At 30.8% G+C, this 26,450-nt stretch overlaps 1 protein-coding gene across 3 annotated transcripts in view; it reads right to left on the bottom strand.

Moving 5' to 3' along the window:
* The window catches only part of LOC124540091 (eyes absent homolog 2), a 38,777-nt gene extending 12,364 nt beyond the window's left edge, over window positions 1-26,413 (bottom strand). The window contains exons 1-3 of one of the 3 annotated variants that reach the window (XM_047117508.1): window positions 26,023-26,413; window positions 6,042-6,267; window positions 1,806-1,843 (exon numbers count right to left, since the gene is read on the bottom strand). In XM_047117508.1, coding sequence (XP_046973464.1) covers window positions 1,806-1,843; window positions 6,042-6,113 — 110 coding nt within the window. In that variant the 5' untranslated portion in view covers window positions 6,114-6,267; window positions 26,023-26,413. The remainder of the gene's footprint in view (window positions 1-1,805; window positions 1,844-6,041; window positions 6,268-26,022) is intronic. The other 2 variants (XM_047117509.1, XM_047117511.1) reach the window with 2 other exon arrangements.
* Between the last annotated feature and the right edge of the window lie 37 nt (window positions 26,414-26,450).

Raw genomic sequence — 26,450 nt, 5'->3', positions numbered from 1 at the left:
TCCCAGTGATTTAAGGACCATGATTGGATATAAAATCGATTAGAGTCTCATATTGAAAAGCTTCAGCCGTAGATGTGCAGAAAATTAGAGAGGATTATAATTTACTAAATTGTTACGATTTAACAAAGTTACTGGCCGGTTAGAGAGTGGCACTACGGCTGAATAAGAATAAAAAAATTAACTAATGTAAACTATTTGATATTACCAAAAACATTTAAGAGGTCTCATTATTTTAGCACCAAATGTAGATGAAATGAAATCAAAACTTGTAACACGTCTTGAAAGTCCTAAAAAACTCTTATTATATCACTACACTAGTTACTAATGTTATTATTATAAGCCCATGTAAATTTTAATTTATACGCTAAACCGTCAATAACAACAAAACAGATCATAGACCAAGAGGCAGAAAAATAAAAATAAACTCCGTGAAACATCTAACGCGTCATACGATATCTTAAATCCTGTCTGTCAAAACGTTGAAAAAAATTATAACATGTAACGAAACGGAATTGCGTAAAAAATGATTTATTATATTACATACAAAACACCAGCCGTTTTTAATACATTCCTTTCGAATACTTAAAAACCTTGTGGAACGTCGTGTTAACCACTAATTAACCCAACAAATGTGTCCTAAGTTGGAATGCTGCTCGTTAAATAGTTAGAACTGATTTTAGCTTTTTTTATATTCCTTTCTAAAGATTTAAATATCAAAGATAGCGGAAGATTATAAATTAAGAAATGCTATGTTTTATTAGTTTTCCTTATAACTGTAAGTTACTTATATGAGATAAATTAATGAGTAATAGTAGTAATAAACCAAGTGGACAATAGTATTAAAAAAAAACTTAAGAAATGATGTCCCTTGTGTATCAAAATTCAGCGAACATTAATGTATACATAAAACATTTTACTGAGACATTCACTGAATTGCAAACTAAATCCAATCTCCGAACATCTTCAAAATCGACACGCAGTAACACAAAACCTATTGTGCATTTGAATCACTTCCTTTGATCAGGGCGTGATAATTTGTGAAGCTCTCAATAAAGGGAGTGTCCCATTCGGGAATTTTACTAAGTAGCTCTTTTCACGGCAATTGTGTATCTACAATATGGGGATTACACGCAGATTATGGACCCTTTTTATTGTGATACGAAGGAGGCTCTGCGTGATGCACAGCCTGTTTGAGTGAGGTTTTATTCAAAACTGCTGTTGTGGAAAGGTGAAGTATTATTTATGATAGTTGTATATAGTTCAGATACTTTAACAAATTGAGTATGTAATTAAAAAAACCTAGTCATTTTAAAAAAAATTGTACCCTCTTGTTATAGTATATTCCAAATGTATATAAAATGTTTAATAAATTTTTTTTTATTCATAAGAAATATTAAAATTTATTTTAGAATAAAATAACCTGTACAATTCGAAATGGTCCCCGTCAAAAGGTCATTTAAACTGAACGCAGCTATAAAGTAACGTGCAAAACGACACGCGCAGCTGACAATCAAAATTGCCAACATTACGAACATGCAAATGTAAGGAAATAATTTAAACATGAGTCGTTCAAGCAACGACGAAATAAATATATTTTACAGTTATTCCTATTTATATTTCAAATAAAAAAATTTAATTCAAAACACGTTTAAAATCTATCAGCCTATTAATTTTGTTGTTTTATTGAATTAATTGGCTATGCTTATTTTTTCATTTCTTTAAATATCTATTATAATTTAAATATTATTTTATATTATATATTCGGTTTTTTTTAATATAAAATATTTTTGTATTTTAACACTTACCGTACATCAGTGCCCGAATCGGGTCTGGATCGCTTTGCCTGTAACAATAAAACATATTATTTACGTGTATTCATGTACTATTTATTCATTAGCAACCAATGTGGTTATTCTGTGACAAGAAACTGGAATATCACCGTGGATTTTGACTACGATAAAATGTATGGGATAAACTTATCAAAATGTCGATTGTCAATATGTATTTCACAAGTGAGATTCGAAGTGAAATCTTACAGAATTGCATAAAAAGAAATCTTAACTACATATATATATTTTTATATGCTCTGATTTTAAATTAAAAGGTTTGCTAGCGCAGAACAAATTAATATTATTTTTGATGAAGCTTACAAACAGTTTTTTTAAGACATGACCCTTACCACCATAATCATGCATACAGAACACATAAAAAGTTTTTTTAATAAATATATAAAATAACTATTCCAACACCAATAAAATAGCTAAAATTGATTGTAATCATGCAACATTACAAATCTCTCTTATCTATCGTTACATATTAAACGTCTTTATCAAATATAAAAACTATTTATTTATAACCAAATAACTTATGTATTACGTATATTGACTTAGCACAAAATTTGAAGATCTGGTATCATTAAAGTGGATATATTCTCTCAACAGTAATTACATATTATGACTATTTGGCGCCCGCGGCTGTTTTGCGTTTCAAGAGGTTGGTTGTTGCAAATTTACGGCTCAGCTATATATCGCTGTAAAAGTTAATTAAAGGTGAAAAAGGTCAATAACAATAATAGCGACCAATAGTCGCTAAGTAAAACAATTACAGCCTCCGATAAAATATTAAATTATATAAAAATATAACTGCGATCATTAAGTATGTTTATTGATTCTATAAGTCCCAGAGATCGTTCTCACAAATTCCCATATAAAATGAATGTCTAACAAGTCAACGTAAACCCATAACGGTTAATAAACACAACTTTTCTAACCTACAAGAGATCCAAGATAAAACTTATGTTATAAATAATAAAACTTCTAAATGTCTACCTCAGATCAAGATTAGGGTAACAACATTAATAAAATCAAGCCGAATTTATTTTACAACCAAGAGGGCGCCACCGTGTCTCTTTTGATTTAGGAATATAAATTAAGATGACTCTAAACTGAAATATGTCTTATTCATAGGATTCACGTATTAGTTTCGAGTGGCATTTTTTATCAATTACTAAAACATTTTTGTGCATCGTTCAACATGTTTTCACGTCCTTTAAAGTTATGATTGCCTGGTACTTTTGGTACACATTTGTACCGATTATTTTAAGAATTTTTTAGCACCAATTTTTTTTGTTTGTTTGTAAGTTGTTAGTTATATAGTTTAGTTATTCCAGAAAAGAAGACAAGGAGGTGGTTGTTTTCTGATAAAATAAATTATACATTTTTAAATATTTTTCTCTTATCTAAGTAATTAAGGGGCTAAATTATAAAAAATAATGCAGTAATTGGAGTTTTAGGTATCGTTAATAAAACAGCTGGATAAGAAATGGATTATCAAATTATTTATGTGTAAGTATTTTCTAACGACAAAAACAATTTTCTATTTTTTTTAAATATGATACAGTCATCGACGTCATTAATCTATTATAATGTCATTAGGTCAAAGTTTATAAAAATTCTCTAAATCTGATATTGAATGTATAATATAACAATAACAAAAAAGTATTTTAAGAAAGTAATTCTAGATGCGTTTGAATTCTTAACTGCAGGACTGCATGTGTTTTTAGTATGACGCTTTATGTAGATTGTGATTACTGGTATATAAAATAATTATTTGTAGAGAAACATTGATTTAATATTATTATCATTTTTATTATTTATTAATAAATGGAAAATAACTTCAATTTTTTTTATAAGTCCTCGCTGCAATCATCACTAGGGGATAATTTTTTTGTTAACTAGGATTTCAGTAGTAAATAGACAAACCTATGCGAACTCCACACGTTTAGTCACCAGGGTCACATAGCCTCGAAGAGGTGTCGCGTGTGAGAAGACGTAAATCACCGTGCGCATAACGCGAGGTGTGAGGCCGGCCGATCTCGCGATAGGCCTTTAATTTATACGTTTTACGCGGCGACAACGCGCCCGCGCGCTTCGTGATCATTTGTTACACAGGCTGCTCTATACATTCCTTTTTTAATACATTATATTGATGTGGTGGTCAACATGTTGGTTATCAAAATTGATAAAGATTCTCGATATTTGGATTATTATAATATAGATTATTTCTTTTACACATACTAAAATAATTAAATTACTTTATTTCTCTGTAATAGTTATATTATTATATTAGACTGCATATGTTTTTTTTTAAATATTATTACTATAATGTTTTTCCTGTGATCTAGCTACATCGTAATATTCTCAAAATAATAAATAAAATCATGAAATCCATATAAACAGGATTCTTCGTATTCTCCGAAGCTTACATAAAACATGTCACAGGCCATATAAAATGATATATTAAAAGCAATTAATCTTTGGAGCAGCCTGTAATCTAAACACATCGAACAAAACTGTTATTTATTTATACGTAATACGTTTATTGTTTTATCTCATTTTATTTACGATTTGGGACTCCTCGTCTCGTCCCGTCGCGCTCCCGAGTCCTCGAGAAATAAATTTTCAAATTTATCGTCCACGATATTTATTTTTATCGTTGATAATTCGAAAGATACTTATTGGTGTTATATTAATTCGACATATTTTTTTATAAATCGTGTGAAATGTCAATTTTAATAGTGATTTATTTTGAATGGGTGACTTCATGTGTGTTTTTAATTTTTATTGTTTGTTCAACGTTATTTGTTTAAAGTTGAAGTTTATAAATTAGTTTAAATCTTTTGAGGATAATTTATTACTTCGATATGACAAAAAATATTGACTGACGATTTTGGATCCGAATCATAAGTTCCCAACTTTGTAGATTTCAGTAATTTTTTTTGGTTTTAGTATGATTTATGCGTACCAGTTATGATGCTATATAAAAAATTCAATTGTTTTTAATTCAAAATATTTTACTTTATTTACAAATTCAAATAAATAATTCAAATAAAAAAAAACTTATTTTTTTATTTCTTTGTATATTTGGCGTAGATTTTACCAGGAGAACAGTTAGTATCAAGCGCTCATTTAATCAAGCGTTATTACATCTTAACGAAATATCATCCTTCATTTTTTTTTAAATGAAAATCGACTTTAAATCAATAATTAAAATTTTGAATGTCATTGAATTGTGTTACATACGATGTTTTGGTATCGAGCTAAATAACTTAACAATTTAAGGAGTACTATCAAGAGAGACATCTCGCTCGATAAATCGCCTCGTGTACGGCTATCAACTTGTACAAATTTGTTTTTATTGGTGTTATCTCTGGGTGGCTTTGTGTATCGATGAATTACTTTTTTACTTTTTTTAAGCGTACATTGTTTTTACCGGTCATCGGGAAATTATTCGGACTTATATTGCGATAAACGATGTAAGTTAAAAATACGTTATTTCATTGTCGCCATTGTCGATAATGGTAGGTCATTATCGAAACTTAATATTTTACTTCTAAGATTATTTTGCTTTGATATTTTTTGTGTTTATGTTATATTATTCCTGCTTTTAATAGATAAGAATTATCTATGCTTGATACTGATGTTACATATATATAATAATAATATTTATCATAATTATATGGTGCCCCGCATTCCAAATTTAATCACCAAGCATCATTTGTCTGAAAACTAACTCTACGCGTTTATGATAGCCTGGTATCGGGTGGCTAACGACGTACTGTCCCGTAGGTACACCAACGACGACACCACAGTCGATGTATTACGACTTTTTAATGGGCCCTAAAGATTAACGTATGAATGGGTAACATGAGATCTGACGCCGTTCAACTTGGAAAACATAAACAGTTTGTCCGCACTTATGTTCTTGTGTATCCGGACGAAGAAATTCGGTGTTTCTTACGTTCAACCCTCAACCAGGTGCACCTTAATATATTTTTCTCTGTACTTGCTATAATCACATGATTAAATAAAAATTGTTTCAAAAGCTGCCGTGCACAAGGAAATTGCTTAAAAAACATGCAAATAAAATCGTGCAAAAGGATTAAGCGGTGCATGTGCCAATGTGCATTGTGCGTTAATTTAAAAAGAAGGAACGTTCGGAAAATTGCAACTACGTCTAAGGTTTTTTTGTATCATTCTGACCTTAGGCTCGTGATCCAAGTTGCAGCGCGGTGAAGCGCCGCCGAGGTAGCCACACGGCATCAGAGTCACCATGCTGTTTCCGAACCGAACATTCCATTCACTCACTATTTATGTCATTTTGACAGTTCTTGCGCGGAAAAGTCTTTCAGTCATTTCACACTTAGTTGTTTAAAAAACACGAAATGTTTTTGCTTTGTATTTGTATTCCATTATTCGTCACTGTTACCTTAGAAAGAAATATTTATTGTTAATTAAATGTTTATGAATAATATAAAATAAACGAAATAAATGTACATACATTGAAACAATTCTTGTAAATAAATCGAAAGTTGATATTACTTTATTACATTCGTTAATACTCGGAGACATAAAAATTCAATAGTAGGTATATATCCGTTACGAATTTCACGCTAAAAAGATCGATCATTACGCTACGCTGGTGGCTAGTTATTGAAAGGCTGTTAGTCATCGCTCTACATCAAAGAAAAAATAAAAACAAAAGAAAAAAAAATATAGAAAAAAATTACACGCTCAGACCACCCACACGGTTTTCAAATTCGAATGTCGATGGAACGTGTTCATCAAGTTGTCAAATCGGATTTGACGTAATCGGAATGTTTTTTATTGCATTTTTTAAGGTCTAGCAGCTTCTGTTGTAAAGGAAATTATTAATTGAACATTTTGAGACACAGAACCGCGAAGTTAAACAAGACTTTATAATTTTTTTACGTCATTTTATGTTTAAAAATTGTCTATGATATGCTCTCTATCATAGACAAGTAGTCTGTTGTAAAAGATGGAATGACTCATTCACATTAAAGCGTGAAGTATAATAAATTAAATTAGTCATTGTGGTTTTGCTTTCGCAGATTTTTCTCAGCCTTTTTACAAGTAAACATTACAAAAAAATATCTCATACTTATGCTAATCAATACTTCATTTTATAAATACGAACGAACAATAATTTATTTACACTATGCGTGTGTCTTATCTATATACGAAGCGTACAAATATTAGATTTTTTCCCACATTTGTTACACTCAAACTGACGAAGACCCTATAAGAAAGCTTCTGGTATTTAAAAAAAAAAAATACGTCATTTCGAATTAATTCCTCGTTTAAAATTCAAAATTTGAAATAGAAGTAAACGACGTTTATGTTAAATATAAGGCTACTTTGTATTATAAAATAGTGTGGTTTAAAGCAGGTGAGGGTCTGCCGGTGGGGGGTTACGGTAGCGTTGCGTTCGCCGCGTGACGCAACGAGGGTGGCCATAAGTAGCAGTTTGGGCAATCTTCCCATACTGCTGGATGAGTATCCTAGCTGCTGGCCTAAGGATTCGTTTCTTTTTGAGTAACTATACTCAAGTTTGAAATTTACCCTGCTTTGTGAGTTCAGATTTGGCAGAATCGCGATGTACAATCGCTTAGTTGAACCTTTCTTATGTCTGTTAAAATATAAATAAATTAAGCTTACAAATTGAAAAAAAAAAAAACATTTAATCGATAATTTAATCGTAAAACAAAATTATATTTATTCTATATTGTCGACTGCATAATATTAACAAAGAGATCAAAAGATAAAAATTTCATTACTAATGATATTTTTTCTCATGATTTATTAGTATATTATTATATTATGTAAAAGGAAGGCACGACTCTAATAAACCACAACTATGACAAACGAATGACTGCTTTTATAAATGTGTCCCATTGAAACCGCAATCTTTGTCACCCGACAATTAGAACGCCTGACCCCATCACACCGGGGGGCCTACAGTCATATCATTAAAACAAGCGTGTTTAAATTGTAACCTCTTAGAACTGAGATTATTTTAATTAATTAATAATTATTTTATAAGTGTCCTTGTGTATTTTAAAATATCTGTCATAACTCTGATTTATTCGTATCGAATGGGGACCTAATGACATCATACTTGAATACAAATGAATATTTTTAATACAATATAGTTTGGCGCATGGGCTTTTTCGATACGAAAGCGATCCCGTGGCGACCACCGAAGAGACGGAGAGGGTACCTATGGTGTTTTAATGGGTATTTCGGTGTACCAGGGCGCATTCGGCGTCCAGGCGTCGTGGGGGAAACGCGTAATGCTTTCAATGGGCTACCTTATAGGATACTGTCATAGACGTTGATACAGGAAGAGATATTAACTATTCCTTAAGGAGTTCATTTGTTATATCCCTTGTGTGACTAGTTACCCCGGCTCTCACACCTTTCAAACCATACATAACAATAATAAGTATATTTTGCGCAAGTATGTTTGGCGGTAAATATAGTATCGTTTGGAATACTACAATTTAGCCATTTTGGTTTTTTTGTATTAAAATTAATTCCAAAAATCTTCAGAAATAAAAAATGTATTTAGCCTGAGAAGATTTTGGAATTAATGTAAACAATTTAGTACTTTCTATTAAATCCTTACTTTAATGGTTTTAATTGTGCGACGCACAGATTATTTTGGCACTGTCTCGTGTAATGTATTCGTGTCTGCGTGATGTGAAATAAAAAGGAGTCAGAAAAGTGACGTTTAGTAAAATTTTAAGCATCTGAAAAATGTTCATTCACCGACCCATTTTCTTGTCACTTTATCTTAATTAAATACTAATTAAAAAAACATAAAACAACAACAGCTTGTAAATTCCCACTGCTGGGTTAAAAGCCTCCTCTCCCTTTGAGGAGAAGATTTTAGAAACATATTCCACCACGCTGTTCCAATGCGGGTTGGTGGAATACACATGTGGCAGAATTTCTATGAAATTTGTCACATGCAGGTTTCCTCACGATGTTTTCCTTCACCGCTGAGCACGAGATGCATTATAAAGACAAATTAAGCACATGAATCAGCGGTGCTTGCATGGGTTTGAACCCGCAATAATCGGTTAAGAAGCATTCGAACCAAAAAACTTCCTGCAAAACTTATATGTTTCTTTCTAGAAAACCTTTTCTATCGAGAAATATGACAACTCGACATTTCTAGCATATATATGGAAAACGAACGTTTCTTGAATATAGTAACCGGACATTAATAGCTAAAAAACTAAAAAGGTTAAAATCTCATTGCTTGTTATGTTCTGTGGTCTTCTAGGTAATATATAATGAGAACTAACGGGCATTCCTTTAGCACGAGACGTTATGAGCATCATTCGGATAATTTAAAATTATTTTACGAACATATCTTGAATTGTAGAAACTTGTTTTTATTTAATAAAATTTTTTGAACGGTAGTTGCAAGTTTGTATGGAACATTTACGTTTACTTGTAAAAGGTTTTATTTATTTGTATTTGTTTGTGTAAGGGTGATCTTGCGACGGATTTTAAGCTAGTGCCACACAACCGATTGAGATTAAATATTGTACTGATTTGTCGTGCTAATGGTACTAAAATCCACTATTTTTTGGTACGTTCTAATAAAAAAATATTGTATTTATATTTATTTTTTTAATTTTGCGTCGTTTTATTTTATATTTGATAGAATAATAAAAATTAAATTTTACGTAAATTTATTGCATTAAAGTTATTTATAAATTGTAACTGCATAGATACAAATTATATTTTAATAAACTATTTTTATTATTTGATTTTTTTAATTAATAAATGAAATAGTAAAATTTGTTTCAAACATTGATTTCAATCGTTTTATTCCCCGTATTTTATGTTTTTTGAACCAAATAAACTGTTTAATATTGATAGAGATCCTATTTATTTAATTTAAAAATTAAATAAATAAGTATTTATTTAATTTTTAAATTATTTAAATAAATCGCTTAAGCCTAGAAGGTTCTTAAAACTTTTGAATTGAGAATCGATTTTTTTTCCAAACAGATTTCTATTTTACCAAATAGATTTCTCAAGAAACTCAGTAATCTTTTTCATGAAATATACATATAGAGAAAGCATAAAGTTTATAGTAAATATGTATTTTTTCTATATATTTGAATCAATAACATTTATTTTCATAATGAATATCAATATTAACTATTAAGGCCTTAATCCTTCGATTCTCTGGGCAAATAATAACTTTCCTGTCACATTTTTTGTCATTCATGCGATGTGTTACACTTTTAGTAAAGGTTTTTGTAAGGGTTCACACTGTCGTGAGGTTGTCTGCCTTACCACAAGATTCGATACAATTATCTATAGCCTATTCCAACTACGAAAGGACAAAAGCCAAATAACAATTGATATCGAATCGACGTGATTTCATCGGCCGAGAACTTGAATATTCTATAATATACTTAAAAAATGGCATTTTGAACGTCGAACAAATTGTTACTAGAACATTGGAAGTAAAATTAAAGTTGATAAAACTTTATTTCTTTTTCTTTTTATACTTCCTTATAATTACTTTCTTATAATATATGGGGGGGGGGGGCAAATAGGCAACCTTATGATTAGAGGTCACCATTCTCCATAGAAAAGGGCGCATTAAGGATTTGGCAGGACTTTTATAACTTGAGCTGTTTGCCCATGATAAACCTCGTTAGTGTTTATTTTTCTGATAGATGTTCCACCATTAAAAAGGTAGGTTACGAGGGATAGGTACAAATAACAAAAAATAGCTGAATTAGGGAGTATGCTATTTCAACACCTACGGGTTATCATTAGGCTGTCTTCTACACCCGGCCGGGAGAAAACAGCTTATTTACTGGCAACTACATAATTTATTTATTTATTTTATACACACAGCACTAATCAACCTAAGTACTTTACTGTGGGTTGGTTAATTAAAGCCTGTATACAAAAATTCAAAAAACTCACAAAAAACATTAATTTACAGACAGAAAAATAAACGAAAGTAAGACATTTTATTAAAAAAAAAATGTCATAATGCAAACATTTTGAAGTTATAATATAGCATTATTTTTATTCTGCAGTCTAATTTTAATGTTCTTTTTTTAAACATGAATATATTTTTTCGTGTTTAAAAACTTGTTCGATTTGAATTTTAAATAAATGGCAATACGTCACGCCGTCTGTGCGAGTCGATAATGTGATAGTGTTTACGATCGAATTAAAATCGATTGCTCGTGATCGTTCGTGGAGGTTCGTTTGAATCGACTCTACATTGTATAACAAAAAAAGATTAGTTAAGTTGTGAATATGGATTTATATTGCAGATATATTTATTGCGATACATTAAATTCATTGTTTGCGTATACTATATAACATTTAAACACATTTCTTTATTCATAATTTAAAAATAAAAATAAATTTATTTATTAATAAAAAGCAATCCTAGAAATTAAATGGGAATATTAATTTGTAATTTTGCTATACCTAATCGATGCATTTAAAGGTTAAGTACTTGAGTTTTATTACAGCCAGGTATATAAGCATGTGATTTCTTTTAAACCTTACAACTTTGCTACTATGTAAGAGAGCCGTTGAATTGTTATTGCTAAACATTTAAAGTCTCGTGCGCTTATTTCTCCTCGTTGATATATCTGTCAAACTACTTTTTTTTAATAGCCAACGAGCATCAACTAAACTGTACAAGTCAACACGTCAAAATAGTAATGTTAATAAATATTCATAAGATGTAATTATACGAAATTCCTTGGTATCAATAATGTTGTAGATTTTATCTAATTTGATTTATCATTGCATATAAAAATGTTAAATTATATATTTTTGTTTATAGTATAATGCAATTTCTCTATATTCATATTTTTCTTTGAATATATTTTCAAAAGGTTGCGCAAATTAAATGCAATAAATGCATACAGTTTTTATGTTTATTAACAAGTAAATAGTAATACGCGTGTATTAAATATGACGTACCTATCATATATTGTTTATTGTCAATTAGTATATGCATATTTTTTACTATCCCGTAAAATGTAAACGAGGCATGAAGCTCGGTGGCGACGACAAAACGGCACAGAGATTGTGAGATAACATTGCGCGACGTTAGGCATAAATTAATCGATTTTAATCCGATGCCTTCGCCAAATTACTCGTAATCGGATTCACTTAATGTTCAGACGGAAGAAGTTTTGTACATTTTATTTATTAAACGTTGCATACATGGATATCTTTTATAAGTTAATTTTTTTAAATTGATTATAATCTACAGTGATCGGTTTATCGTTAATTATTATTGTAATAAATGTTTGATTCTCTAAATAATATTTAATGAAAAGAATGATCAGCCTACGAATTTTTTTCTTGCTAATATTAATTTGGATTAATAGATTCTTTAATTCAAAAATATTATAATTGATGAGGACGGCTGAACGGATTTGAATAAAAATTGGCATAGAAGTAGATTATATTCGGATGTGTTCAATATTTCCTTTGCCCAAAAATACCCGTAAAAGCTAAATCCCAGACGAAAATTTTGAAATATATAATACGGTCTGGAAGATATTGCATAATTTTCTCACCAAAGAATACATACAAAATACCAATTAATTGTACGGAATAGTGTTTAGCGTAATTTCGCTCATCAATTACGTAAAGTAGGTTTTGTTTTCGTAAATTTTGTTCACAAAGCGTTAAAATCGTTTTGCGTTCTCGTCGTTTTTACTTCCGATGACATTTCGACCTTGGCGGGGACACTAGAATCGCAAACAAAACTGTAATCATTGGTATTTCATTAAAAGCATTTTTTATTGTTTATTACAAACAGAACAAAACGTGTCTTTTAAATAAAAAAAAATAAAAAGTAATTAAATATGAAAGTTTCGTTATGTGAGTGTAGTTTTGATTAGCATGCCTACATGTGTAGCCGTCGGTAGAATTGAGATGCAAGCATCGCCGGTTTCTAATACTCCTCGAAAAGCTACTAGGTAGATTAGGTTAGACCTATAACCCGTACTCCTTTTCTTATGAAATATACTTAATAGTAGTTGTTTTTGGTGTAAATTTTATTTTATATTAATATTTAACCTAAATCACTGGGTTTCGGTTGGTGACAGATATAAACATTTAGTTATAGATAAGTACAAACTTCTAATTCTAAACTTTATTTACTCATTTTATTTAATCGTCTGATATATTGAAGTGTTAAATAAGTTAAGCTAGTATTATTATATAGTACTCGTTTCTCAAAGATGTATGAGGATTGTCACAATTCGTGTACCTAGGTACATGTATAAAGTAAACGTAAATACTATAAATTCGTAACATGAACAGACGATACCTTTCCACCAATATATCTAACACTGTCGAAGAGATAAAGCAGACATTACTGTCTCTTTCTATTTTTGAACAACTTGCCTGCAAAGCGCGCAGTTCTAACTATATTGTATAATTTATATATATGCCACTGACAGATGCGAAATTTGAATTTCGAACATCCGCGCCGTCCTATCTCCTTCCCGCGCCCCGCCCAGCATAAACCACGCCCCTTCCGTCCGACGCTAAATTGAATTTCGAACAATTGAATAACTAGGATGACTCCCGAAATCTAAACTTTATGGGTATGGGAATAAATGTTGTTTTTTAGTATGTATTATCTTGTATTGATAATGTATTATTCAACTTCACGCCTTTGTTACTTTACTTTACTGTACTTTTAAATAATAGATAGGCAACGTCCTTTTAATTTGGTAGTTCTATTGTTGAAAGGTAGTTTTTTTTTTAATTTCGATGTATTTTTTTTTATTTAAAGTCCGTTTAATAGATATATAAAAATATATAAGTATAAATCAAAATCGTTAAAACCACATAGAACTAACATTTTTGTAAAATTTCGTGCTATTTTTAAGTCAGAACAAGCAAATACGACATCATAACATACATAAATTAGTAACATTATTTTTTTTCTTATTCAACATTTTTTTTTGTTTATCAACTTTCGCCTGCGTAGTGATAACGAAATACCAGGCGATCAGAACATGCTAGGCATGGCACTTTGCTGTTTACATTGGACCCATATCAGGAGTACACCTTACGCTATGCTCGCCTGGTGGTCGCGATACGCCAAACACGGTGATGTCATCGTTTTGCAATAAGTATTTACGAAACAAATGCCTAACAAGTCTAACAAGTAAGATAAGTGCTTAAAAAGATATTTGTTTATTTATAAAAGCTCATATCGTAAAAGGACTTTACAATTTATTCAGTGAAGCAAAATATCATCTGAATTAAGAAAGACAAAGACTCATTCAAGTTTTTTAAGTAGCTCATATTTACAGATCAATTTTTTTATCACAGGTACATTTATAATCATATTTCTAAACTAGTAGTCGCCCGCGGCTTCCCCGACGTTTTAGGGTATTGGTTGTCATGTGCTGGGTTAAAAAAGAAGGCTATGTCCTTTCTTGCAGATCAAGTTTACTTCATACCAAATTTCGTCAAACTTGGTTCAGAGATTTAGTTGTGAAAGAGCCTCAAACAGACAGACAAAGTCAATTTCAAATTTATAATAGTATAGAAATATAGATAATCTTTAATTTTTAATATAGATCATGTTCTCATTTTCATTTGTTTTTCTCTCATATTTATGTATTATTATAAAAATGTGTGTGTTTGTGTGTGTGATGTGTATTCCGTGCAGCATCGGCGTGGTCACGTACAAATAAAAAAACCTCAAAAATCTCAAAAAAAATCTCTTGTGTCACGTCTTAACATGTCCGTAGTCCATATAAATCATTGTTATTTAATGTTTTTATTAAAAAACACAGAAAAGAAAATATTGTTTGCAAAACGTAAACGCTAAGTTGACTAAGGTGTCATTATCAAAGCACCGACTTAGGGCTATTGGATTACGATTAATTTGCAACATTATTGTAGGCACCGTTATAGATAAACAATTCCTTGTTGGAAAACTGTTTAAAAATACTTCAACTTTTTAACAGCTTAGTAACAAAATACAGATCAGATGTGTAATCCTTTCAAATATGGTATATTAAAAGTATTTAAACATTTTAATGAACGCTGGGGACATTACACGCTCTTGTTTTATTTAATTGCAATTTAGAAGATCTTGATAACATTTATCGTTAAGTTTTAACAGTATCCCAGAAACTGAACGGTTCTATGGCCTAGAGGCATGGCTATTAGGCGTTTCATGATCGTTGCTTATTAGTCATGACCATGGCAAAGAAATAAGTACTTATGTTTCTATTTTTCCTTTTTCCAAAATAAAAAAAACAGTTTGTTGTTTTTATGAAGATTATTAAATAATATAAACCTATTGTGCTCTTAGCTGAGTTTAGACATAGCCGTCTGCTTAGATGCTCTCTCATAATAGTCAGAGAATAGAGAGTGCATCGCTGCATTTGCATCTGCGTGCATTTGGGCACGCAGTTTAAAGATCAAAGGGTTTACGCAATACTAATGGCTTTATATGTTTTCGAGGCACAGATTTTGCGGTTATTACTTTTATATATGTATTTTTCCATATAATTCAAGTAATGTTACATCTAAGTTACTCTAATACATAACGAACTGATTTTTGTTGTTTTGTTAAATTGACTATTTAATGAATGAACTATCAATAAAAAACTGAATAGTTATTTATTGATAGTTCGTGTTATATGATAAGACAACCTTACGTTGAGACGTGTGTAGAAGCTCGTATTTTCTCAATTCTCAAGGGAATTCTAAGATTCGATGGTAGATTCTTGACAATATAAAAATGAAGTAACAGCCTGTAAATGTCACTTTGGTTTCAAACCACAATTTATTTGATTGCTGTTCCAAAACAGCTAGATGCACTCATGTAGCGGTTTTTCATCTGACACATTTCAGTTTCATCTCGTTCGTTTTCTTTAACGGCGAGTACGAGATTATGCATATAACTATTTGCATATAAGGCTCATGACAATTCAACGGTTCTGGTTTGCTACGTTCGAACTAGCAATCCTCAGTATTATTCACGTCTCTTAATCACTGGACCGTCCCGGGTAATTGTACATTGTAAGGATTGCTTATATATTTTAACGTACGACGATGGTGACGCATGTTGGCCATTAAGGTTAGCAACTGCTCATATGACCAAGTTTAAAAAAAAGAATACATAAGGATGTTTATGTAATAGTAATAGAACTCATGGCACTTATATTAATAAACGAACACCGAAAATTTTCGTGTATACTTTTAATTTATAAATAAATAGTTAAATTCAAAACCCCATGCAGTACTACGTATTCAGATTGAAATCGTCATAAATTATTTACACTCGTACAAGATGCAGTAAATAACAAAAGGAATACAACAAATTCATCTGCCTAATTCTAACATAATCCACGTTAAATCGTCAGTTTTTATAAATAGATCGAGATACGGTTAACAAAAATTCGTCGCTCGAACTGATAAGTAGAGAGATAAGGGACGTTGAAAGGACCGAGATTTTTATCAGACAGCCTCTTACACATTCCTGCGTTCCTGGTACAAAGTATGAATTTATAATTATTTTGACTGACTGCTGTTAGTCAGGATAGAGAAGAAGATGGGTGAGTGGGTAAGTGAGACCTTTTTATCATTTTGAAATTTTTAAAAGTTGACCTTTGTTAAAATTTATTTTTTATTTTATAATCTCACTTGTTTTTATTTCAGCAGTCGTTTAATTGGTGCAGATTATCAAATCGAGAGGTAATCACCAGCGCACAGCGTCTGGGATAGGTCAATTTTGAGTCACCATGTTTTATATTTAATTGTAAATCGGTATATCAGTTTAATTTTTTTGTTATGTACTATCCGTATTGTATTCTTTAATTTAGAATGTATAAGATAAACTTTCAACCTTTCGATAAAAATTAATTAATATTGATTTGATTACAAATTGGTACCGTTAATTTTTAAGAACGTAAAGGTAGTTTGGGGCAAGTACAAGTAGTTCTGAATTACCAATCAAAGCATTTTCAACAAATAAAACGTTTAGATTAAAAAGTAAATTACCGGAATAGCAACATTAAAAATAATGTTTACAGTGATTACTCACGAAATAAATTACCGAAAATACCGAGTCTTAAACAATGCATCCGCTAAGGACGACCGCACACAATTAAATCTTGAATATTTGTGGCTGCGATATATAAATAAGTAGTGACGTAATCAAAAATTTCACATAAATAATAAAAACATTTTATTTTAAAATTCAAAAATATCATCATATTATTGAAAAATGTAATAATTATAAAAAAAAAACACTTTCTTTTTCATTTTGGGAAAAATTGTATGTCTTTAATTTAAAGGCAAATCAGTTGTACACCAATATGAATAATTTTTTTTTTTGTTCTATGTTGATATTAAAGCTATACTTAATAATATAATCTAATCACGTGATAACAATTTGTAAACGAAAAAAATGCAGTAATTCTAGCTACTCTACTATTTATAAGTATGTATAATGTATACATAGCTTTTAATTTACATATACATTGTTGTTTCTTATCTCGGTAATAGGCTAAAGTTATTTACTAGTAACGAATGAGGCTCAGTCTTCGTCCTCGTTAAATGGATTTGACTTTCGTCATCCGACATCAGGCTCACACATCTAACATTATCAAATATCTCGCATACCACTCGAGTCGGAAACGTATTAATTAAAATAACGCCCTCAAAAGTTCACTAACCATGTCCTAAAAAACTGAGGGACAAAATAAACGAGACAGGACGAATGACCATAAGGTCCAAGAACAATCGCCACATGTGGTCACAGATTAACTAAAAGAAAAACAAAATTAATATCCAGATTACGTCCCTTTCTTGCTTGATTACGATTCGTATAGCTGTCTCGCTCGTTCGACGAAATCATTCTTGGAAGTGCCGGAGCAGCGCACGCGCACAATGCGGGTGTTGTGGCCACGAATTCCAAATTCGAAAAAAAAGTATCGTGCGCGCCGGTTGGCTTGTGCTAAATAGCTTTTCGTTTAATTTCTACGATGTTCGCATTGTTATTTAGAGTTTTCAAGTCGATTAAATTAATTAAATATATAAATCATTAATTTTGTACTCCAGACACTATTCGAATCATTTTTATACTAACAAAAACCTATGAATATTTCGCGATATCTTTGCTCAAGATTAAGAATATAATTAAAAAAAATAAACTAGTGTCACTGATGGCTGCGTGCGTCTGTGGTGTGAACGTTCGATAATAAGATATGTTTTGTATTAGTTTCCTCTCTGAACATTTACCCTGGGTTACCGATATAACAGAGCCTATGTATGTTAATATATACCTTGTTTATGCTTGCATCAGCTTTTTAAATTCAATAACAAACAGACAGGTATACACTTACGTTGTAAAATTTTATATAGTTATTCAAAAATAAATGTTTTTATTTTGTAATAAGGAATTAATATTTATATAATATTCCAAATCGATTAAGGTTTAGGGAATATAGAGAAAACTTGGTTTGTTTAGAGTATGTAAACAAAATTAAAATAAATTTAAAACATAATATGATCAAAAATAAACGAGCTGCCTTAAAAAATACTCGGGTTGGAACGAGGTTTTACAAATACCCAGTAATAATTAGTACGTTATACTTTATGTTTCTATAGATAATTTGGAATCTTATCTTATTATATATATCTTATATTGGATATCAGTTTAATCCATATCTCTGTATCTACTCGATGGAATCATACTTCTGAAACGGCTGAAGCACTTTACTATAATCAAAAATACTCGAGATCTATATATTTCTACGTGATGTAAAATATATTTTACGAAAAATGTTATTCAAACATACTTGGAATGAATATCGTTTTGGTCAATATAACTTCGATTTCATTAAATACAAAAAACAAACACCGAATTTAACGCTGATATCCCGAGTTTTACGAATTTGTAATCGTTTACTTGGTGGTAGGGCCTTGTGCAAGCCCGTCTGGGTAGGTACCACCCACTCATCAGTTATTCTACCGCCAAACAACAGTACTCAGTATTGTTGTGTTCCGGTCTGAAGGGTGAGTGAGCCAGTGTAACTACAGGCACGAGGGACATAACATCTTAGTTCCCAAGGTTGGTGGCACATTGACGATGTAAGGAATAGTTAATAATTCTTACAGCGTTAATGTCTATGGGCGATGGTGACCACTTACCATCAGGTGGCCCATATGCTCGTCCGCCAACCTATACCATAAAAAAAATCGCTAACTTTTTATATAATTAAAAATAGTGTAAATAATTTAAATTAAATATGTAATATGGGCCTAATCTTATTAAATGGTTTTGAGTTATCAGTCTCTTCATAAGCCATCTCGTGCTAGAAGGGCGGGGGACCTGCAAATGTGTCTTTATAAAATTCTATGTATGCATCCATCAACTCGCTATGCAGTGTGCTGGAATAAGCTCCTAATTTCTCTACACGAGAATATGATACATTCGCTCAATAGAACAAACTTACTTCACTATTTAAGAAAAAAAAAAAACATTCTCAATTTAAATACTAAGACTAACCATTAAAACATTTTTGTGCAAAACATTTTAAAAGTAACCTTCTTGGATTTTTTTTTTAATTTTCAACATTCGTCTATAGAATATGAAATTTTATCTCAGAACGAGCGAAGCCAATATGACGTCTTCGACATTATTTAACCTTTTATTAATGAAGTGTACGCTGTCCTCTTTTTACGGGCACGAGCTAGCTAGTGATGGCAACATCGATGTATCGATTGTCTACGGAATCGAATAAATTATAAAATTACTCTGAGTTAGATTCAGCGATAGATATAACTATGATTCGCATTTTTTTTTCAGGCGAATCTAGTATATGTTTTTTAAAATGTTATTGGAATCAGCTAAAATTATTTTAAAAACTCAAAAATAATGAATACGTATGCTTTAGGCTTGTTGTTTGCTGTGATTAGTTTATTTAACCAGAGTTCTGGCGTACTCGAGTTCACTACTTTAATCAGAAGCTTCGAATCTAAACAACGTGCATAAAGATTATAATACGAATGAATTATTACAGGATCAGTGATCGTTTTCTATGGGACGCACGCCTCTGGGTGTCTCCCATCATTATACATTTCATCGATAACCCTTAATTGCTGAAGCTAATAACCTATCGACGTCCAAGCATCCCTACTCCATGAACACGCATGAATAAGCTAAGTAATCCCGACGCGCAGGGTTTTAAAACAATATGGAATTCGCAGAAATTGCCACCAGACCACGCTTCGGTAGACAAAGACTGTGCGCCTTTGTTATTTTTTTCATTTTTTCACTATCTCTGTTTAATTAGGCCCCGCTATTTGCAGACGTTATCCTTCATACGTTAAACATTCATAGCATTTTAAGCTTTATTTTATTCAAGTTTGATGTTATAGTGGTTTGACGGGTATTTTGTATGGTGATCGAATGGGTGACTGTACGTGTATTTCATGCGTCGACGGTAGCTTTGTGACTCTGGAAGGTTATTGTATTTTGTTTAACTTCACCACACTTTTCTCTCGCTGAGATTATAATGGTATAGTCGATATTACTTTATCTACCTATTTATCTTAGTAGTGTAACATTTACTGTGAAAAATGTTAAGGTACACTATAAAGTATGAAAGTATAGTTTGTAAACATCATTTTGTATATCTAATTATTGGATATTTTTGTAGGTACAGTGGAAGTCGTTAATTCAAACTAGGCAGCTAGTTAATTCAAGTGTTTTCGGTGATGGTAAGCTGCATAAGATATCAAACAATTAAAAAGTACATTATAATGAATTTGTGTCGGTGGTATCGAAGCAGATTGATTTCCATATTCGTATAAACATTTTTTTACTCCAGACTCAATCAAATGAATTCCATTATATCGTCCTGCGTCTATCAAAAGTTCATTTTAATAGTAGAGGAAGCATTTGCCAAGTAGTGGAACATTTACGACGATTATGTCTATGTATAGATAAATTGTCAAATTGAGATCGCGACGAATAAAATATTGCCCAACTTTGGCTCCTAGACCTTTCGTAGATTTTCAAGCATACAATGATAATAAAGTCGGCTCGTTTTTAGTTATTTTGTAGCGTGACACTATTTTGTGATATTAGTTTTTGACTCTTTTTGGCATTCGAAATTAGGAGACGCAGGAAATAAGCCACCCACTCAAAACAACATTCAAAACAGCTCTGTATCTACAAGTTGATGGTTCTGGAAGTGTTTCGGAAAGCACGTATAGCCGATGAGCGCTCGTGACTGGTACGGCAGCATGGTGAATTCCTTCAAAGAAGTTAAGATATCCAGCAGTGGGTATGCTTCTATTGAATTATGTTATTTAACATTACAATTATTCTTTTTTATTTTTTTACTTTCGAAAGAAGATATAGCAAATAGACAACCCCCTGAAAACAATATTAACACCCCCGTAATTGTACCACAGTTTAACATTACATATATATCATAAATTCAATTTTGACAATATATAATAATTTACGGCTTTATTTATATCTAATGTTACATATCATACAACATTTTTTGGATACGATATTCGAAGCATTTTGAGCACATGCTGTAACATTTTTGTGTAGTTACTTTTTATTTTTGTTTAATTTCGAATTCCTCATTCAACAAACTCAATGTTGTAACTTAAAAAAGCCTTAGTGAGGTTTATTCCATAGAAATGGATGTAAAGACACGTGTTTTACGACGTATCATTATTTAAATAATAATTTACAGCATATTATAACCTTTTTTATAAAAGTTTAAGAGAAGGTGGAATGTAAATAACTATTTTATTCAATTATGCAATTGTCTTCAAGTAAATTCTATGACATGTACTCATATAGTCGTTTTAATTACGAATTCTTATAACCTACTTCATCGATACATCGAGCCTATTAAAAATATAGATTCAGTAAAATTTCAGTTAAGTTGTATCTACGAATTCTACTACTCTTCAAAACGAAAAACATTTCACATATTTCGATCTGAATCAAATATGAGTACCTAATAATAGATCTGAATTAAATGTTAATACTTCCAACACAGATAATTTCTCGATAATTCTTTTTTGATACTGGGTTATGCATGGCTGAAATTTTTAATCACAAGCGTTTGCTTAGTTTTAGTATCTACAGAAATCTTTAAACATTGCGTTAAGGTATATGTACCTTCTATCAATTTATATAATTAATTGTTACTCGATTTAAATATAATGAAAACTAGAATTTACCATGTATTGTAATTTACAAAATAACTTAATAGTTTACGATCCAGGGTAGAGTCATAGCCTTAGTAATAATCTCTGGAGATAATTAAATGAAGGAAACTCCGTACATCGCCTTAAAACGTAAAATCCATGAAAATATTGTACCTTATAATTACAACTCGATCGAGTTCATTTCTATTTAACTTGTAAGTAAAATTCTAAAATCATTTGCATAAACACTTCGCACGTAAAAAGCGTGTTTAATAAATTCCTTCGTATTTGGTAATAACCTCCGTACTACAGAAGTAAAAATTAAAACAATACACGAACTGTGGATAAACATTATCGTTCGTATATTTTAAGGTAGTATATTGTTTCTAGATAATTCTTTCCATAAGTTCTTTATATAGCTTAGAGATAGAACACGCCATTGATAACTATAATACTTTACATAAACGACCTGTAAATTTCTTACTGCTGGGCTAAGGCCTCTTCTCCCTTTAAGGAGAATACTCGGAGCATATTCCACTACGCTGCTTCAATGCGGGTTGGTCAATACAAATGTGACAGAATTTCGTTGAAATTTGTCAAATACAAGCTGCCTCGCGATGTTTTCCTTGAGATGAATTATAAACACAAATTAAAAACATGAAAATTCAGTTCTGCTTGCCTGAATTTGAACTCGCAATCATCTGTTAAACTGCACGCCTTCTGGATTGGGCCATCTCGGCTCTTTTTATAACTAGGTACCTACAATAAACGGCCCTTAAATGTTATATTGATGGAAAACTCATTCTTTTTTAAAAAAGGTATAGCATTCATCTCTCATGCCGCTCAATTGCTACACACATGTGTGGCAATGTGTTTTTGACGTGTTTATCACTTAGACTGTCTAGTAGTAGTAGTATATGAATAATCGAACATATAGTTGTATTATAACATAAGTAAACAACGCATGTGTAACGTTCCGCCTAGACCGCCGGTGTGAATGTTGAACTCTACAAAATATATTTAAACAAAGTAGTCTGTTAGTATCTTATGCAGTCGTTAAAAGTATATGATATCAATATATATGTTAATGTAACATGTATTTATTGTTTATTCTAAAACGTATCAACAGTTGATTTTATATATCATTTCACGTATTACTCTCGTTACAATGTAATGACTGTATTTGCTTATTGTTCTTTTTTTCTAATCTTTAATCTATATTTAAAAGGATTTCACGTAACTTCACCCCTAAAAGGGTAAACGGGGATATAGTTTGTGTTTGATAAATTTCTCACGGGTAATATCGCGGTTTTTGCTAGAATAATAGTAAATTATTAGTTTTATATACAAGTACATTTCTCCGTTTCTACAAACATTGCAAGTATACACGAGAGTTCGACTTTTAATATCGTTGACCAAAATATGTATATATAAAATACTAGTAGTCGCCTGCGGCTTCGCTCGCGTTTCAGTGTGAGGCAAAAAACTATCCTTTCTTGGAGTTAACAGTCTTAACAATACTAATTAAGAAATTGAGACAACATCACATACATTACTCTGATCCCAATGTAAGTAGCTGAAGCACTTGTGTTATGGAAATCAGAAATATTCAACAGTAATCAATTGATTAGAACAGTTTGAAAGTCTTATTTTTATGATCTTTATATACCTGTAGTATATTTATATAGTAGGTATTTTACAGAAAAATTTACCGTATTGATTTATTGTAAGATTATTGTATGAGAGTTAACACGATATTTACGTATTGTCATGTCCTTAATTATAATATTTCTAGAAATAAGTCCTAATTAATAAGCGATTCCTTTAGTTTTATGCGTATTTATGTTGTTCTTTGTTGTCTTATTATTTGACTTATGTAATGTTGTGTATAGTAATACTATTATTGATGATGTTTGTTTATCCACATGAAAACTAGTAATCCTGTCCTATCCTATTGATGAGTATTTTCATCAAGGTTAATATTATAGAGAAGTTATAGGTTTATGACACCTGTATCCTTTTTGAATTTAGATTATTCTCATAATAGGTGACACGAATTTAGAACCGGCGGTTTTTAAACAAGCTTCGCCAAAATGTACTAGATACAAAAAACTATAGATTCAATATTTGTAGATCTATTATAAAAAAAACTTATAATCGGAAAGAAGTAACAATCTAAGTTAGATTTACTTGTCACAGACTATAAACACTTATGATGTATGGAAAAATGTAGGAGCATCATACACAATAATCATGTTCATGATGTAGTTTTTTTTTCTAAATGTCATATCAATAATCCGAATCGTTTTATTCCCAAAATATTACAAACCATTTTTATTTAACATTAGAAGCATTTTAATATATAATTTATATATACTTATAAAAATCTATTAATTTTTTTTTCAATTAAACTCCATTTAATGTATTTATTATTAGGAAATTTAGATAATATGGACGCGTAATTTTTCCCTATTTTTAACAAGTCCACAGATAAATTTACCGCTTAATTTATCTAAGCGGGGTCAATTACAGATAATATATTTTTTGAATAAACCATAATTTGTGGCATGTTTTTCAAAATTTAACTACAAGACAGAAAGGCGAATGTATGATATTTTAATTGATTAAAATAAAGAATATATCTAATCTAATTTAACTTTTTGTTATCTGTTTACAAATTAATTTATACTTATATGTACCTATTTCTAAACTAAAATGATTCTCTATTATTAGTATTTTTTAAACGTTGAAAAAGAGTAACTACTGAGTTTCTTGCCGGTTTTCTTCTCGGTAGAATCTACTTTCCGAACCGGTGGTAGCTTCACGTAATTGTAAAATGACGATTCAAAAGTGCTTGTAAAAGCCTACCTGAATAAAGTTCATTTTGATTTATTATTTTCTTTAATGAGTTTTAATACAGAAATGTATAGTTGTGCTCCGAAATATATGTCATCAGTTCGTATATATTTAACATTTGATTCTAATAACATATATTGCTTGCATTTATTTTTATTTCGATGCTAATACCGAGACACAATGCTCAAACTGTCGGCAATAATATAAATTATCGCAAAAAGTTGATTATGTCTCGGTCAGTACTAATTTCCTCTAAAATTCAATTTACTTAGAGCTCAGCAGATATTTTGTTGCCGATCAATAATACTTTTTATTATTGTGTTCCGGTTTGAAGGGTGAGTGAGCCAATATAATTACAGGGACAAGGGTCCTATCATCTTAGCTCATGCTCATAAGTTGGTGGCACACTGGCGATGCAAGTGATTAAAATTTTGTACGGCGCCGATGTCCATGGGTAGTGGTGACCACTTATCATCAGGTGGCCCATTTTTCTGATCGTCTACCAATATAATTAACAAAGAACGAAACAGCCAACTAATAAACTATATGTTACAAGTGCCGCTGTTTTGCTTAAATTGAAAATAAATAAAGTATTCAAATAAAATTGACAGATCTCTCAGTAGTCTAAGGAAATATGTCTAAAAAAAAGTTTTGTAACCATTTAAAACTAGAATGTAGAACTAACATAATTTAATATATTTAAATATGACAATTACGATTGACACTTTAAAATAATTACTAAAATGAATCTTAAATAAAACATATTGCAATTATATAAAACTCTCATATCAATTTTTTACCTTAAATATTTTTTACTCATTAATGTCTCACCAAAACAAAATAAATCGTAAATAGTAATTTTATTGTACTCATGTGTTCTTATTTTAAATATTCGTTCGTTCTATTTGCATTCTAACAATTTTGCACCAACAAATATATTCAATCATTGAAATAAATAAGTACAATAAAAAAATTCAAAATTGGAATTGCGTTTAAAAATCTTATCAGAAATATTGGAATCCATGTAAAGTCTTATTGATAGATAAATATTTCTTTTAAAACGGATTACCTCAATGCGTATCGTCTGCATCCCGCTACGTTTGGTTTTTTAACATTTTTGCATGCGTTTTTAAACTACAAAATCGACCATGCCATTGTTTTACCACACCACCACAGTTTCATCAAAACCGGTTAATCTTTGCATTCACCTCACTTACCCGATAGAGTATATAATTCAGCAATCATTTCCCGTATTAAAAGAAATTATTACACAAACACCATCACTGAACGTCCACTGTTTTGTAATGTAATACTATTTAAACGGAGCTTTGTCAGTTAAAAGACATGTTATAAAATTCCGGTTTGTTATTCACCCGATAATAGGCCGAAGGAAATTTAAAAAAAAAGAATTCCTCGGCAAACAATTGGACGCCCAACAAAAGCAGTGCTTCGCAGCTATCCGAAGCTGTACTGAAATTCTAAACCCCGACTTCGGTG

Source organism: Vanessa cardui, chromosome 24 (assembly GCF_905220365.1).
Source record: "Vanessa cardui chromosome 24, ilVanCard2.1, whole genome shotgun sequence".
NCBI lineage: Eukaryota > Metazoa > Arthropoda > Insecta > Lepidoptera > Nymphalidae > Vanessa > Vanessa cardui.
The sequence above is the reverse complement of the archived record's forward strand: the minus strand, read 5'-3'. Positions and strand labels throughout refer to the sequence as shown.